This window comes from Siniperca chuatsi, linkage group LG21, assembly GCF_020085105.1.
Source record: "Siniperca chuatsi isolate FFG_IHB_CAS linkage group LG21, ASM2008510v1, whole genome shotgun sequence".
Taxonomy (NCBI): Eukaryota; Metazoa; Chordata; class Actinopteri; order Centrarchiformes; family Sinipercidae; genus Siniperca; species Siniperca chuatsi.
Genome location: NC_058062.1, coordinates 6029278 through 6046860, shown reverse-complemented (window position 1 = coordinate 6046860; position 17583 = coordinate 6029278). Strand labels below are relative to the sequence as shown.

Below are 17583 nucleotides of genomic sequence, written 5' to 3'. Positions count from 1 at the left end.
GAGGATGGCTCCCAGAGAGACAGCAGCTTTAGACACAGAGGATGAGAAAGTAGTGCAATTATCAGCAGACCTTAGGGTAGTTCCCTAAGATCAAGTAAGTCAAATCAGATTCATCTAGTAGTTTAATTGTCTGGTATGTTATTTAAGTGTATCACCTTTCAGTTATACTGAAAGACAGACCTGATATTTTACCATCCCAGCTGCAGGTGATAAAACTGACATCAAACAAAATGGTATCTATCAGACTGATGTAATATTTATTTTGAAAGGCAAAATGAATGCTGTATTAAAACATTAACCAGAAAGTAACATTTGCATTACAGATAACTGAATGCAGAGAAAGAGACGGTTGCAAAGAGAATTACAGGTGGCTATTTAATATGAAAACACACAATCAGCAAGGAGCCCTAAACAACAACAAATTATTCAATTATTTTCAAATCAATTATTCAAACAAATTTAATGAAAGATATTTTCATTAAATAAGAGAAAAGACTATGCAGTAGGGGTTGCATTGAAAGAGGGTTCAAGCTGCATTGTGCTGACTCCCACGATTTTCACTGCTGAAATGAGCTGCTGGGTGGCGGTTTTAGGCTTTGAGACAAGTTTAAATCACAACTTTTTGTTTTTGAGTGAATGAAGCACATTGGGCATACAAAGCGCAGGACTTTGACACCAGCAAATTGGGTTCGCATCCAGACTCCCGTCTGTGGTCAGCCAACAAAAGCACTTTAGTTAAGGTTAGGAAAAAATTGTGGTTTTGGTTAAATCTAAATAAACACATTGTGTCTCAAGTCACTGTGACACTTTTCTGTATAAAACCAGACCACGATCTTTCCCTAACCTTACCCAAGTGCTGCCAGTGCCTAAACATAACCATAAAAAGTTAAATAATGCTGTAATCACTACAAGCGGATATTGTATTGCAAGATCAGATATTTTGGCAGAAAACAAATTAAATAAGTTGTCAGTGAACATTTTTGCAACTTTCCAGATACATACGTAAATTAATAACATTTCCTCGCTATGTTAAAAGAAAACACGATCCATTTTGAAATACATTTGCTTGCTTTCTTGCTGAGAGTAAGATGACAAGATTGACATCATTCTCGTTTGTACTGTAAATATAATACAGCCAGCAGCCTGATAGTTTAGCTTAGAGACAGGAGAGACAGCAATCCTGGCTCTGTCTAAAGGTACAGATATCCACCTACCAGCATCTATAAAGCTCATTAATTAACATATCTTTATATCTTGTTTGTTAAATCCATACAAAATCTGTAGTGTAAAAACAACACATTTTGGTTTTACAGGGGTTATGTGCCAGTACAGTTTCGGGCACAGGGCGCAGTGACTTCCTAGAGTCTCTGCTGGTTGCATGGCAACCTCACTGTGACTGTTTCCAGATTTCATGCTAAGCCAAGCTAACCAGTTTCTGGTGGTAGCTTCAGATTTACTGCACCGACACACATTAGCTGTGTTAGCATTTTTCATCAAATGTCTTGTCACAGCAAAGTGGAACCAAATCTTTCAAATTAGTCTTGTCAGACATAATGAGCTACAGTGAAGCTATGTGTGCAGACAGACTTTGTTTGATCTGTGGGGGTATGACCGTGAACACAAAAGAAGTTTCCCGGTGTATATAGGAGGCTGTAATGTTGTTACTCCCCCACCAACTCAGTTTAAGACCTAATCAGCTGAGTGTAATATTGACTGTGTTTCTGATTTGTAGCATATGCCACCGAATATCAACCATCTTTGCACCAAATAGAATCATCCAAATGTTATTTTATCCCCACAACACAAGTCTCACCACTGCACATGTTTCTAATAGCTGACAAGGGACTTCTATCACAATAGAGGGAACTCATATATGGCTGTGATCCTCCTAACAATTGAGGATTAGATGACCAGGATCGCCATCTGTTATGTGTAGGCATCAGGCTTTCTCAGGGAGAGAAATACAAATCAGCACAACATGGGCAATCACCAAACCTTGGCTCTCAACTGTTCACTGTTTTCTTGGGTTCCATTATTAGTTGAGGAAGGAAATTCGACCTTTATATCCAAATTATTTGTGGAGTGTGTGGTTGGGATGGATTCAGGGGAGGAGGGAGAGGGAACAAAGACATGCTGCACAGACATGAATTATTAATGAGGAGTTAGAATTGATAACCATCTGTGCCATATAATACACAAATTACCATGGATTCCAGACAATATTGGACTGTTTTTCAAGTTCATCATGCTTCATGGCTGTGGTCTGTGTGCAGGTACAGACATGCTCACTCCTCTATCCCCTTCACAATGAGGGCAGCTTACTCCATTCAAAGTGGAGTCAGTGACATGTGACATGACTCAAAGTACAGGAGTCGTAATGTCTCCGACCTTAATTTCACTCAGCTGATAGTAAGGACTAATGGAAAGTTGAGCCATAGAGTGACATTTCCTAACCTTAGCTGAGACTGACATATAAGATTCAGAGCATGTCACTGAAATAACACCTCACTTACAGGATGTCCTCTCTTTGTGTCTGATGTGTGTTAGATGTGCTTTTACGTGTGTTTGTGCTCAAGCTTGAAAGGATTTTACCTCAGGTGTGACCTGACTAACAAAGCAGAAAGATGCTGAAAGCAGCTCTGTGCTCTGTTACTGTTGTTATCAGGTGATGATGCTGTGCTTTTCTTCATTAAAGCAGCTATAATGAATCATTTTATATTAACAATGGATCACATTTCTAGTTGTATGTGAAAGGGGGGTCACTCGTAGTGACAAACCCACGGAGATGACTCGACTCAGTTCCTCTCTGCACCGTTTTAGCATCTTTCAGCTCATTGTTTTGGTTTTACAGCTTTGCTGCTTTGGTTTACTGTCACCACTCTCATAGTGTCATTTACAGTTAAAAGCTATAAAAAAAAACCTGTAATGGAAGACAGACAAAGTCATAGCGACTAGGTGGTGAACATAGTGGAGCATTTAGTGGCTAAAAGAGCCAATTATTTCCCCCAGATGTTGGTGGAGACCAAAAACAAGCTAAAAGAGAGTGAATATTGGATTACCATTCATCAGGTAGCCAGAAACACAACTCCAAAAATGAATGCTAATAAGCAACTGTTTGCTAACATGTTTGCTAACAACTTGCTAACATGAAAATCTTTATTTACTTTTATAAGCCATGCATGGCTGTAGCCAGGATTTTAGAAACACTGAGGTCAAGTTCAACCATTACACACACAAAACAATTTCTCAAATGCTTTTAAATATTGGAATTTCAAACCTTAATATGTTAAGTCTAAAAATGCTGGAATGAGTCTATAAAATACCACCATGTATTTGTTTTTAATTGTAGAATATAAGTCCCCCAGGATGCTGAAACCTCCAGATTCCCTGAAAAAGGGTTACAGGTAAAGAATGACATAACCTCAGAGTCCTAAATGAAGCACTACACCTTCTCTCAAATACAAATACATTATTCATTTGTTAATAAAATGGGCATTGTTCTTATCCCAAATTCTCCATAAAGATGCCGTATAAGCCAAAACATTCCTTAATTAATATATGTTTCTTAGTTACATTCAGATTGTAAGATGATGAACTTTATTTTCCAGGTACTACATCCATGTTCTAATCACTGATTTTCATCCAGACTCAGTTCATCAGGCAACCATCATCACACCATCATACATATTTAAGGACTCCAAGATGAGACGATATCACTGTCAGCTGAGTGGGTTGCCATCATAGATATATGAAAGGAGCAGGGACATCAAAAATGCACTCACTGACCTTTTTTGCATTACTCTACTGTCTGCATTTCAATTATGCTCTGCTTTCTGAATTAATTGGTTCATTAGCAAAGGCAATTAGGAGTGGGGGTGCAAGGCCTGACTCTGATGTGGTTTTAGATATATACATAGTCATTCATCCAGCAGATCTAAGAGCTTCACTTCTAAATACATCTGTCGTGATCATCTGAATGGCCGGTCTGAGACTCGCTCTGTTATTCTGGTGGTTTGAACAATCAGCCTCAGCCATTTTATACGGATCTTTATTCACTACTGCTATTCAAGGTGGTGGTGGTGGTGTTGAGGGTTCCCTGCTTTCATTAATGACTAAAATGACACTATGTTACTTGTTGAAAGTGAACAAACAACAGAAACACAGAAGCAGTTTTTCCTAGATAAACATTCCTAAACTTAACACTAAATTAAAACAAGGTGGTGACAAAAGAAAGCGACCATTAGTGGCTGTTTGTAAAAAATATGCCACAGCTATCTTCTACTGTATACTGGAAATGATATGTACAGTAACCGGTGCTGTAACCAGTGCTTGATGGTGGAAAGCAATTCATTTACTCAGGGACTGTACTTTAGATAAAATGTAGAGGTCATTTTGTACTTTTGTACTTTACTGCAGTATTTCCATTTTCTGCTATTTTATACTTCTGCTTCACTACATTTAAGATGTTTTACTCCTCTACACTTTTAACACCTATAGTTGGTCTGCAAGTTAAGGTTTTATATAAAAATCATATGATCATCATACATATGTATGTATATTATCTCATGTATATTATATCAATCTGTACAGAATATGACACACTCTTTCTTTAGACTACACACCAGTACACTGTGTATAGTGTAACATTAGCTTTGTCTCAGCAAGCTACATTAAAATGCTGCTTACATGTTAATACATAAGTAATAATGATCCAATGACATAATATGATGTATGAAATGTTATACCACTCTGAAAGGATTCAGTCTGCATAATGATTTGATGTTTATGCTTGTACTTTGTACTATGTACTTTTACTTTGCCTAATAACATTTTGAAGGCATTACTTTTACTTTTTACAGAGTGTTTAACATATATCTTGTGTTAAGTCTGAATTAAGAGATTAATTTTCATTTTGTGATTGAAAACTCTAAACTCAGGATCTGTAAAGGATCTGTGTACTTCTTCCACCACAACCTATGCTGAAAAACCTACAGAATTTTAAGGTATGCACAAATAAATGGTTATGCAGAATTTGAAGAAATAGAAAGAAAGAAAGAAAGAAAGAAAGAAAGAAAGAAAGAAAGAAAGAAAGAAAGAAAGAAAGAAAGAAAGAAAGAAAGAAAGAAAGAAATGGATGAATTGTACAATATTTCTGTACATTGCACATATTCTTAATACTTTATACTGTGAACTTTTCCATTCCTTCGTCAACACACATTCCCATCCTCTTCGTTTCAAACACTGCACAGCTCTTTTCATTTAAAAAAAGATACATTTTACATATTTTTTTCAAATTTTTTTGTAGATTTTTCTATTTTATATTTATGATTCTTGACTTTTGCAGTACTTGCTTTTTATGTTTTATTTTCTCTTACTATGTTTATTGTATGTGAAAACCTACTTGGCAATAAACCTGATTCTGAGTCATATATATCTGCTTTTCAGGATTGCTGGAATATTTTATTTGAAATTCCGTCAAAGTTATAGGAATAACTTGAATACATGATAAATAATATGACTAATCACATAGGCCATTAATAATAACAACAATAATAATAAAGAGTTGTTTTAAATTACAGCGTCTCTTTTCAGGACGCGTCCGCCTGCAGGACCCATAATCCTCTGCGCCGAGGCAAGATGGAAGAACCCAGCAGCTGCGGGAGAACAGTGTTTTGGCTCTAGGTGTGGAAACGCACAGCTGAGGGCGAACTACGCGAGCCAAAACAGCAGGTCATGGTCCTGCACCGGTAAGGGAAATTCATAAAATCTAACTTTGGAGCAGAGTCGCTCGCTGCAGTAGTTAAAACTCGTCGTACGGGACAGATAACAAAGCGCAGCGCAGCAACGTTACCGCTAGTTAGCGGCTACGTTAGCTGTCTCGGCTAATCGGACGAGCATCATTGTTCGCTGGAGTTGTATGGGCCGTTTGTTATGGGTCACGCTTGTGTTGTCGCTCCATCACTTACACTCGGTTCACGGTGCAGGAAACAAAGCCAATAACTCGGAGAAAACAGCCAAGAATACGCGCAGACGATGTAAGATAGTCGTGTTGTTTCTTTTGTTTTTCAGGCGCAAAGCAGCATTCGTCCTTGATCATTTCTCCAGCTCGCAGATGTGGTGTGTGTGTGTGTGTGTGTGTGTGTGTGTGTGTGTGTGTGTGTCGTGTAACGTTAACGCAGTTATATCTACCACTAAATTCTTAAATTTCAACTTTAAAAAGTGCAAAACTTACTTTGTTTACATGTCTGAAAGGCACCGACTTTCCCCCCTCATGCTTTTAGCTGGTTTTGTTCACATTTGCACGGTTTTGGCGTTCTTCAGCGCAGATGTGCTGCTGATATTGCATGGCCATATTAATTATTGCGTGATCCTGCATCACAAAGAAGCAAGAGTGGTTAGCCAAATGGTTAGCTAGGTAGCTAATTGCATAGCTCACAAGCTTGGTAGTTTTCATAAATGTACGCAGACCACGAGGTCCACTCAACACACAGTTTGTCTACTTAAAACACATTTGAGAAAGCTGAAGTTAGTCGGAGTGGCTGAAGTCTTGTTTCGTTTCTTAAAAGTTTGCTTTGTGTTAGCTTTAAAGGTTATTGCTGCTAACGCACCATCAGAGCTGAAGGCATTTGGCAGCAGTCAGGTTGCACTCCTCATTAGCTGAATGGGTCGTTCATGCGGTAGCCAAAGGTCATTGTAGAGCATATAATTATGATTTATAATGCATTTTAATGTAACTTAAATGAAAAATGCGATAAAACATGAAATTATGCTTCGAGGAGACACCTTACCAATATTTGGTCATAGCTAGTCGCATTTAATTCAAATATTAACACGTTAAATCAACACCATAGCTCTTTAAAATATCATGTTCAGAGCTATTACAAAACATGCTTGATTTGTTTATGCAGCAGCCATATAATTTCACCGAAAGGCCTCCTAATGCAGTCTGTGTGCACTCTCATTGGCAGATAAGCTCATACAAATAGGATGACTGGGTCAGACAGGCCCATCAAACAGATTAACACGCAGCTCCAATCCTCTCATTCCTCATCTCATGTTGTCTAGCATTGCAGCCGCAGTGACCTTTTTGACCTGTAAAATACTGTACATAACACTGTAATCAACCAGAGAGAATTTTATACAGTATAAGGTATTTAGTGTAGTTATACAGCTCCAGTGTTTTGCTTGTTTCCTCTTGTCATTGCCAGACTATAGCCCTTTTGTTGACCCACAGACGTTGGTTTTAATCCGACTAAGCACCCAGTTGTGAGATCAGAGGTCGTGTAATTCCTGAAGACCGAGCATGACTGCTCCATAATTGTTGTCTCTTGATTATTATTCGTGTATAACTAGCAGTCAGTCTGAGTTATAGTGCCTCCTTGAAACAGTAAACATTAACATTTTCCCCTCAAAGGATGACACTGATTGCCACCCCATAGTTTTCCTGCCAGCCAGCATCCACCATGAACATCATTCAAGACAAACTAGGCAATGAATTCCTGCGCTCCAACGGGAGCATGGACTCCAATTTCGGCCCTGGCATGATTATGTTCAGCCACCTCCCCCCGGTGACCAGCTTCACCCGTCTGGCTGCCCACTCTGTCATGCAGGACCTTCCACCTCAAGAAATGATCCTGAAGAAGGAGCGTGATTCACCTGACTGCAGCATGGGCTCCCAGGGTGGCCGTGCGGGGGTGGAAGACTATGTTCACGCCATGGGTATCAAGCAGGAGAAGCCGTCAGAGCACGATTATCGCCTGCCGGTTTATCCAGGAGTGCTGGGGAAGAGCACAGAGCTACTGGAGGTGACAGTCAGTAACAACCAGAGCCTGCTGGTGCATGACTTCAACATGGGCAACGTGAGTACCACTGATAGGAAATCAGAACGTTAGTTAATTTCTGAATAAATGGCTGTGCTATCAAGTGTGTATGAGTCCCTAAAGTTACATTTCCCCCATTAATTAAATTTAGAATCAGTCGATAGTCAACAATTAGTTGATTGACAGAAAATTAATCGGCAGATATTTTTTATAATTGATATATCATTTAAGTTAATTTTCATGCAAAAACACCAGACGGTCTCTGGTTGCAGCTTCCTCTGTGAGGATTTGCTGCTTCTCTCTGTTCTATAGAATTGTAAACTGAATATTTTTGGGGTTTTGACTGTTGGCTCCACAACACAAGAAATGTTTTACTATTTTCTGGCATTTTATAGACCAAACAACTAATCGATTAATCAAGAAAACAATCAGCAGATTAATTAATAATGAAAATGATGGTTAGTTGCAACCTTAATCCTAGTTTACAAATGACATCCTGTTAATATTGTAGCTCATTTTTTCTCTTAGGGTTGCCTGCCTCAATACTCGCAACCACATTAACATTTATATGCTAAATCGTCATAAATTACTATAAATCCTTTACATGTTAGATTGATTATAAATTTGCTGATGAATTATTTTATTGTCATTAGGGTGTTTTTATTTATTTATTATTTTCCATTACCTGCTTTATTTCCAACACATTCTTCCAGGTAAAGATCAATACTTAACAAATAGGAGTAGTACATCGACACGGAGGTTCATATTACAACCTCCTAACCGCCCCTGCAACCCTAATACCGAGAAGGGTAATTGTAAAATATCAAGATACCACCAGATATCACATTTAAAGTTCTTATGAAAGAGAAGATTTTGCTGCCTGAAGTACTCTCTCCCAGGGCCCCAGCGCCTCCTGATTTAGCTCATTTATACGAGCCACCGATAACTGCATTGTCAACATATCTGTACATGCAACACAACATTGCTAGAGTGAAAGAAAATGTGGAGGTTTCCATCTATGTTTAATTTAATAACATTACTTGTAGGGGGGAAATATGGTGTTTCTAGGCTTTTCCTTTTGTGCATCACTGTGTGATTAGCTACAGTTTTTATGTGTTTGTTGACATGACCAATGTAGAATCAAACATGAGCAATATACACCCAGAATCTATGAAGATTTAATTTTGAATAATTTTAGGTTAGTTTGTCCCCCCAAAACTGCTCTGCTGTGTTGTCAAGCAGTTCATATTTGAAAAACTTGAGGGGGAGGAGCCTGAGAGAGGACGGGTGCAGGGGGGGAGCATGTGTAAAACTGGTTATGGTGACATAAATCTACAATATAAAGGAGCACCCCCCCCCTTCTGTTTCTCTTTCGGAGTATAAGGGTGATGTCATCCAGCCTCAGCGTGAATGAAAACATCATGGCAAGGACACAGCTGTCTTGTTTGAGCTTGCACTTCATTTCAGACGTCTTTTCTGCTCATTCAAATAGAAATACACACAACCACACACTTCTAACAATAGCCAGGCGTCAGGGGTCATCAGGGCTCTGGATGCAGGTTTGTTGAAAAAACGAATGAAATATTGTCTTCACTGTACCAGATTGACAAGACAATTTCATGTTTAGGATTTTATTTTAACACATGAGGAGCCTTTAGACACCACACATTTCTATTTTTCAATCAGTCTCTCGTGATTATTTTTTTATTCTTGACTATGCCACTCTTTGTGAGTGTGTAGCAGTTTTTCAACCACCCACCCCTAAAAATTGGGATGATTTTGTGAACAGCAGGTGCACCCACATTTACCCTGTCAGTCTCCATATGGAGATATGGCACTGGGGTGCAGCATGTTAAGCGAGAAAGAAACAGCAGTGCGGGACAGTAAACAGAAAGAAGAAAGAGGGGACAGGAACGCATTATTTTCCTTCTTGAATGAATACCTCACACAGATTGTTTGTGATAAAAGTTTAGTGAAGAGTAATCATTTTGAATGTTTAGTCTGGCATGTGAGGTGTGCAGTTTGTCTTTCTTTGGTTAGAATAGCAGATGAAAGGCTTTCAGTGAATTACAGGCTCCTTATGCATAGAGGGGCCGTACATTTACGGCACTGTTATTTCGCTCACTAGAACTACATCTTGCACAATGAGTTTCAAACAGACAATCACTAGACATTGTCCAAGTGTTTTGTTTTGTTTGCATGAGCAACAAACGTTGACTTGTTTGCATGATAGATTCGACTGAAGGCCCTAAACCTTCAGTCAAGTAATTTCTTTGTCATGGCTCGCTCTCATGGCCATCTCCCTCTCCCTTTGTCATCCTCCCAGCTGCCGAGTCAGTTAGGAAAGGAGCCCACTGGGAGAAAAGGTCGAAAGTCAAATGGTGATGGACAGGAGGGTAAACCAAGAAAGAAGAGAAGCGAGGCAAAGGTTAGTCATATATTTAAATGTCTGTGAATGTAGTCCTAGTTTGCCATTTTAAGTCCTTACCAAATAACCATTACATACACATAAGCAAATACTCTGTGTGTGTGTGTATGTGTGTGTGTGTGTGTGTGTGTATATATATATATATATATATATATATATATATATATATATATATATATATATATATATATATATATATATATATATATATATATATATATATATATATATATCACTAATACATTACTGTTTTTTGTCAGTTATGTATTAGTGTTAATGTACAAGTAATGAGCCTTATCTATAGAGTAATGCCTTAGTAATTATTTTTATATTAGTAGAAATAAATTGATAATTTTCTCTACTTTTATCTGTTTTAAATTATTTTAAAAATGTGAATAGTGCTCGTGATACATGTACATTCTACTGATGTGAATAATATGAAATCATCCTTTAAATGTATTTAGATGATATAGAAGACAGCTGACTGAATCTCACTCCTGTGTTTCTCTGTTGTTGTTGTTCTACAGCAATCAGTGATGCTGAATGCAGATGGAGGCAGCCTGTCGCCGGGAACCAAGCCTCACATCTGTGAGCACTGCTCTGCATCCTTCAGAAGCTCCTATCACCTACGCAGACATGTCCTCATTCACACAGGTATTGTAGTGTGCCAATTTCCACCATGATGCTCATATTTTCTCCTCTATGTGCTTCTTTTTTGATAATAGCAGAATCAGCACAAAAAAGGAAAATGTTGATCTCATTATTACGCCAGCTGAGGAAACTGAAACTGCCATTACTGCTTGTAGAGTTATCCAGCATTATCTTTAGGTACCTTTCTTGTACTTGGTAAGAGCTCTGAATTAAACACAGTTTTTTGAATAATATTTAGGTTGGCCCTGGCCTTGAGCATCACTGCTGTCCTAACATTAAAGAAGCAATAATACAGTGGCTTGTCCATAATCAATCCTGCTCCTTGAGGGCAGTTTTGTGCAATTTTTTAGTCTTCCAAATATTATTGAGACGCACGTGGTCTCCGATATAAAGAGGCAAGATGTAGGGCTGCCCCCTAAATGTTGATTTGAATCAGACCATGTAGTCCCTCATTCGTCCAGGAGTGTTCTATCATAGAAAAGGTTTCAGTCGTAGTCATCTGGACACTGTTTTCAGAATCAAGACGTTTTGGCTCCCATCCGGAAGTCATTTTCAATTGTGAACATGGTCTGAGAACTCAGAAATTTAAGCTACTCTGTGTTACATAAGCCCTGCCCACAGGAAGGAGTCTACCTGAGTATCTGTTGATTACCCTGCCTAGTTTCACCTGAAACTGACCTAATTGTTTCCATGATGGCCCAGTAATCAGTAATCAGGCCTATTGTTTTCTGGCTGCACCTCCCTCATCACTGAGTTCCCGGTCCAATTTTCACAATTGAGAATGACTTCCAGATGGGAGCCGAAACGTCTTGATTCTGAAAACAGTGTCCAGATGACTACGACTGAAACCTTTTCTACGGTTGATTTGAATCATCATTTTTTTGCTGCATCATTGTACACAGAGCATGGCAGGCTGTAAACTTTGAACCCAGTCTTGTCTCAAAATTACCTACAGTAACTGTGATTGGAACTGAGGGCAGCACAACGTGGAGTAATAATGTTGAGAGTTTATAAAAACGAAAAATATCTGGATAAGTTACTGCATCGGCCTGAAGTGCTGACTGTGTCGACTGAATATCCAGCCAGGCGTACAACCTGAGACGAGGTGTGGGCCATTAACGCCATGGAGGATAAAAAAAAAAAAATGTTCTTGAGAACCAACATTGATGACTACTCACCTGTACAGCTGTATTATAATGCAAAATAACTGTGACTCCTTCCATGTTCTGACTCCACGTGGGACTGATGTCCTTATTTGAGAATTACTCATGTTTTCTTTATTTAATCTCATCTTTTGCATTTGTGTAATGTGTCAGTGATTATCTGTTACATGATAATTGCTTTTGTCACAAAACTGCTAGACTTCAGTCAAAATTGATTTTAAAAGTGGAATATCAGCTAGAGGTCATGATGTTTTTAGCTTCCAGATTGATGAAGCATCTGTTGTATGGCCCATTTTAGTTTATGCTGTTTTCGCAAATTCTTGACAAATATTAACATAACAAATACTGTATAAGAATACTTGTATTTAACATTTCTTTTATTTATACTATTGTTTTGTGAGAAAAAGGTTTTCTAAATTCAGACTATACTGCTATGTTGGATTAACAGATTTAATCATTCTTCAAGTTTTTCTTTCACCAGTTTTTGAAAATAATGTACTGTATCCATACATGTTGATATTGTAAAAGACAGAAAGGGATGAACATGTGTGAAATCCAATGTAATCCATTGCAATAGCCATGCAACAAATACTGCTTCTGGTGAAGAGTGTTTCAAGTGTTGGTTTGACTACGGCTACAACAAATCAACACTTGTGTGACACAATCTCTAAAAAAAACCTTAGAAACAAAATAAGTTAGCAAATATTGCATTGGATTTCATTACGCTTTACAGGTGCTTGTGTTATTGTACAAATAAGTGAAAATTATCACAGAAGGGTGTAATGACCATCTGAGGGATGCAACATTGTAACCATATAAGTCTCCGGGGTTTCAATTCAGGTGAAAGACCCTTCAGATGCAATCAGTGCAACATGAGTTTCATTCAGAAGTACCTTCTCCAGCGACACGAGAAAATCCACAGTGGTGAGTGATTAACGGCAACCATTCATATCACTAAACAGCCTGATTCAATCTGTGAATCTTCGTGTGCTTCTAATGTCAACTAACCGTGAGCTGTGCTGTTTTTGTATGTCAGGAGAGAAGCCGTTCAGCTGTGACCAGTGTAACATGCGTTTCATTCAGAAGTACCACATGGAGAGGCACAAGAGGACACACAGCGGAGAAAAGCCGTACAGATGCGAGACCTGCCAACAGGTCAGTGAGCTGCTTAGTGTCCTGCACAGGGCTTTTTGATGACTATCTAATGTGATACTTTAAAATAACTCTTCATTATTTGCTTTAAATACAACATTTGGTGTTTGTTCCCTTCAGTATTTTTCTAGGACAGACCGACTGCTTAAGCACAAGCGAACCTGTGGAGAAGCCATAAAGAAGGGGCTGGATCCCGGGATGATGGACCTGGGTTGTGTAGACATGGGACATGGCAGCTATGGAATTACTCAGGGAAATACTGGGGCTACTGGGAGAAAGAGGGGAAGGTCCAAAAATTCTGGAGAGGGAGGGGAGCGCAAGAAGAAGGGGGATGGAGGGGGGGTGAGGGTACCGCACATTCATGGGGCTGTATCTGGAGGCTACAGCATCCATGAATACTCTATGGAGAATCAAACAACATCTTCCTCTACTGAGCCAGGACCCAGCATGCAGCAGGTCCACCACGGCCGAGCTCCAAAGATGGCATTCAAGAAGGCCAATCGTAAGAGCCTGGACAAAGCAGGTCTGGGACAGGCCAAAGCAGGCTCATTGGAGCAGAGTGGGCGCATGGATGGCCTTGGCCTCATGCAGGGTAACGGGGTTAAAGTAGGGCCCATCAGCAGCAACTACGACGACGCCATGCAGTTCCTCAAGAAAAGACGCTACCTTCAAGCAGCAAACAATGCAAACTCATCAGGGCCAGTGGTGGTTGGAGGAACCAGTAGTGAGTACGATGTCGGCATTGGTCACTTATCCTCCCAGCAGTCTGTCATTCAGGGTGTCGTTTCCAGTGTGATGGACAATGATGCACCTCTGAGTCTCGACAAGTCGGGGATCCCAGATGAGGTGCTGCAGAGCCTCCTCGACCACTACACCCAGAAACCTGACGGCTCGCACCACGACGTTCACTTTGACATCGATGACCACAACGTGGACCTGAACCCTGCCTCAGCTGACATCGGCCACAACACCGACACCTCCAGTCCATCTGGAGACAAGACTGTCATGATGCATGAGTACTCGCGCTTCCTGCTGCAGGCTTTGGAGCGCACCAGCCACAGTGCCAGCTTCGCTCTGAGCCCCAGGCCTCCCGCCTCAGGACCATTCACCAGTTCCCACCCAGGAAATCCTCTCTATGCTGACAAGAACATCTACACTACGTCCCCACTGGAGTGTGGGTTTGGCCAGTCGGTGGCCTCGCCTTCGCTACCCTCCTCTGTGCCAAAGTCTCACTTTGCGATGCTGACGGGGTCCTCACCACAGCACAGCTTCCACCTGAGCAGCCTGGAGGCCTCGACACACCAGCAGCTCACCCCTTCTCAGGAGCTCACCGACCAGATGGAGAAGCAGCACTCCTCCACTCCCCCTTCCTCCTACCAGATCAGCCCATCTGACCTGAGCAGCCAGAAGGACCACCCACCAGTCAAGAACGGCACGGCGGTCTACCCTCTGGCTCCCTCACAGAATCTGGCCTCTCTGGACTCCTCCAAGTCTTCCTACCAGATAGAAAACTTTGCCCAGGCCTTTGGCTCCCAGTTCAAGCCAGACAGCCGTGGCTTGTCTTATGGCACGGACGCTAGCGGGGAGGTGGATCACAGGATACGGACGCCTGTGTCTGAATTCTCAGGGTATAGTAGTTTGTTATCTGATGTCAATGAGCCAGTAAGTACAGGTTCCAAAACTACAACAAGCCAAAGCTACAGATGAGAGCCTGAGATGGAGAGAACACACTGTCGTTAAAGTTGTTCTTATTTTAATTTTTAGTGCTCCTATTTTATTATTATTATATTATTATTGTTATTATTTTTTTAAGTAACATCTTTCATTTAATTATACTGATGCTCTGTTTTTGTGCCCACCCCTCTCCCCACAGTAAGCCTGCAAGGCTTCCTGCAAATGCAACATTTTTTAAGTATCTGTTATTTTTAAGTTAAATATGAATTTTCTGTTTTCTTTACTGTTTTACTGTATTCTTGTCATATTAGTGACATTAGGTCTGGTCATTAATCATGAGCTGAAAGTACTTTTTAAACATAGAGTAGCACCGGACGTATTTCTTTTCCAGTGAGCTGAAGTGTTTGAATCAATCAACTTTACAATTGTAAAATAATAATGAAAATAACTATGATGGCAGGGAATAGCCCACAAAATTGAAATTGCAAAAAAAAGTTGTCTGTTACAAGGTTGAAAGTATTACTCAGGAAAAAAGTGGAAAAGGAGAAGCATACGAGGTGCAATGAGCACTCTTTTCAGAAGTTTAAGTTTGCAACTTCAAAGAGGATTTTTCTTATGTTTTATTACTTGTTGAATGAGTGTGACATAAACAGACTGCTGCCAGCTCACTTGAGCACTGAAAACACTTTCTACTTGGCTATATAGAGATTATGGTACTTGGATTATGGTGTCAATGTGAAACTCATGTTTTCTTCAATAAGGGCCATATATATATATCTATATATATATTTATAAGAATATATATTATGTAAAATAACAGATTTAATAATTCTGGGGAACTGCCAGTTGAAGTAGAGGAAGAATGAGGGCTGGTTGGGGGGGTAAATGTTGTCCTTGGTATATTTTTGGAGAACAAAAGTGATGTTAGGGCTTTTCTTTGGCCAATAGAGGTTGCTGTTGGACAGCAATAGAATGGCCTTCCCCTTTTCCTGCCCTCCACTACTTCTTCAGTTCTCTTATTTCTTTAAAAGAATTCGATTAGCACTTTGAGCCGTTTTTTTACATTGAGCAAAGTACCCCGTCGGATCAAGGAAGCTCAAACATCAGCAATGGACTTGATTAGACAGATATGTTTGGGCGTATGCAGATGGAGTGTCTGGGTTGAACATATTTTGGGTGTATGATGGGGATACCCTTTGTTTAGGGAGCATGGTTTTATATGGGATGGTGGGCGGCGGGGGGGGATTTTTCATTAACATTTTCTCTTTCTCCTTACTTTTAGAAAGGGTTTAGCTTGGGTGGGAGGGAAGGGGGGATAATGTAAATGTAATTCAAACCCTTAGTTTTAGTTTGACTTGTTACCCAACTTAGCAGCTTTGCTTTCTTACTGAATTCGACGACAAAGGTGACAAAAGTGATCAAGTATTTCTTCAGCTGTTACTGAGGCAGCCAAATCCAGTATGAGCAAATAGATGGCTGACTAAACATTTGTATACATTTAGATCTTTCACGTGTGCTGGCAGTACCATGTATGTCCCGTTAGAAATTGGGTGCCTATTCCTGAGAACCACGGGTGCAAGATATTGTTTAGTAAATGTTAAATGTAATTTCTTGCTAATTTTTAAATGTATTTATGCTGTACATTTTTTTTGTTTTTTTGTAAAAACAACAATAATTGCGCTGTCTTCCATAGCTACAACTGGCCTTGAGTGCTGGAAATGATATCGCTCTGCTGATTGAGTCTTTAAACCCTTTTACACCCCGATGGCCTGTTGTTTTAAGCAATCATTAAACATGGCAGAGTGAATGCAATGCTGTAATATCTTAAATAATATGTTGCCATGTTGGATCGGTTGAGGCGTAAACAGGAATTTGCCTTGCATATACCTCATATCACAGTAAACCAGGGACAAAGGAGTGAAGGTTTGATATATGTAGCAGAGATGCTGTTGTATGTTAAAAAAAAAAAAAGTCATGTTTCTGTGCAACTATTTTTAAACATTTGTGTACATGACATTTATGTGACCCATAAAGACGTTTCTTAAGGGTTTCTGTAAATGTGTCATGCTAACCAGTGTTTAGTCTCTTCAGTTCAACCTCCTCTCCTCCAGATCTGATTTGTCATATTGTTTCAATATGTTTGTTTACAAAAAACTGTTACAAAACACTACATCTTTCTTTACTGAATTCTGACCCTGTATACATTTTATTTTACCATCTTTTTTCCCTTTTTTTATCACCGCCAAATTTTGTAGTTGATGATGATGATGATATCTCCATTTTTATGTTCTTTCAGGTTCTTGTGACGTGATTCACAAGACTGTACTTGTCCAATGAATTTAAAACTAGGGAGAAAACAATAAAAAAAATACTGTTATCAAGAACTGTTAGTCATCTTTTATTAGGCAAGTGGTGTTAAACATGTTGATGCATTTTTATGCTTACACTGAAATGAAATGTATCGGTTGTTATCAGAGGATACTGTTATTGACTGCATGTGATTTGCCATTCGTTTCTCTGCATATTCGTGTTTAGTAGCACATAAGAGGCTTACTGTAGCTGTATTTATTTCCACCACTGGGTGGTGGTGATGTTCTTCTAGAAGTGAGATGCTGTGGGCCTTTATGCTTTAGTGCTGGTAGTTATGTGTCTCTTTTAACGGTTGTTCGGCTTTGTCTCTACATTTTATTGATAA

The 17583-nt window shown here is 39.5% G+C and overlaps 1 protein-coding gene across 4 annotated transcripts; it reads left to right on the top strand.

The window, feature by feature from the left end:
* The first annotated feature begins 5590 nt into the window (after nucleotides 1-5590).
* Nucleotides 5591-17272, top strand: znf281a (zinc finger protein 281a). 4 transcript variants are annotated; one of them, XM_044182264.1, is made up of 7 exons: nucleotides 5591-5747; nucleotides 7415-7859; nucleotides 10147-10248; nucleotides 10776-10902; nucleotides 12903-12986; nucleotides 13099-13217; nucleotides 13335-17272. In XM_044182264.1, the coding sequence occupies exons 2-7, from the start codon at nucleotides 7464-7466 to the stop codon at nucleotides 14919-14921; spliced, it is 2415 nt and encodes an 804-aa protein (XP_044038199.1). In that variant the 5' UTR covers nucleotides 5591-5747; nucleotides 7415-7463; the 3' UTR covers nucleotides 14922-17272. The 4 variants fall into 4 exon arrangements, with proteins under 4 accessions (XP_044038199.1, XP_044038202.1, XP_044038201.1 ...); XM_044182267.1 differs by having other exon boundaries at nucleotides 5593-5747; nucleotides 7611-7859; XM_044182266.1 differs by having other exon boundaries at nucleotides 5593-5747; nucleotides 7440-7859.
* The last annotated feature ends 311 nt before the right edge of the window (nucleotides 17273-17583 follow it).

Bases quoted from the DNA above. Each gene is read 5' to 3' on its own strand.
- znf281a (XM_044182264.1), top strand. From the start codon at position 7,464: ATGAACATCATTCAAGACAAACTAGGCAATGAATTCCTGCGCTCCAAC. The intron at 7,860-10,146 runs GTGAGTACCACT...TCATCCTCCCAG, and splicing joins ATGACTTCAACATGGGCAAC to CTGCCGAGTCAGTTAGGAAA. The intron at 12,987-13,098 runs GTGAGTGATTAA...TTTGTATGTCAG, and splicing joins ACACGAGAAAATCCACAGTG to GAGAGAAGCCGTTCAGCTGT.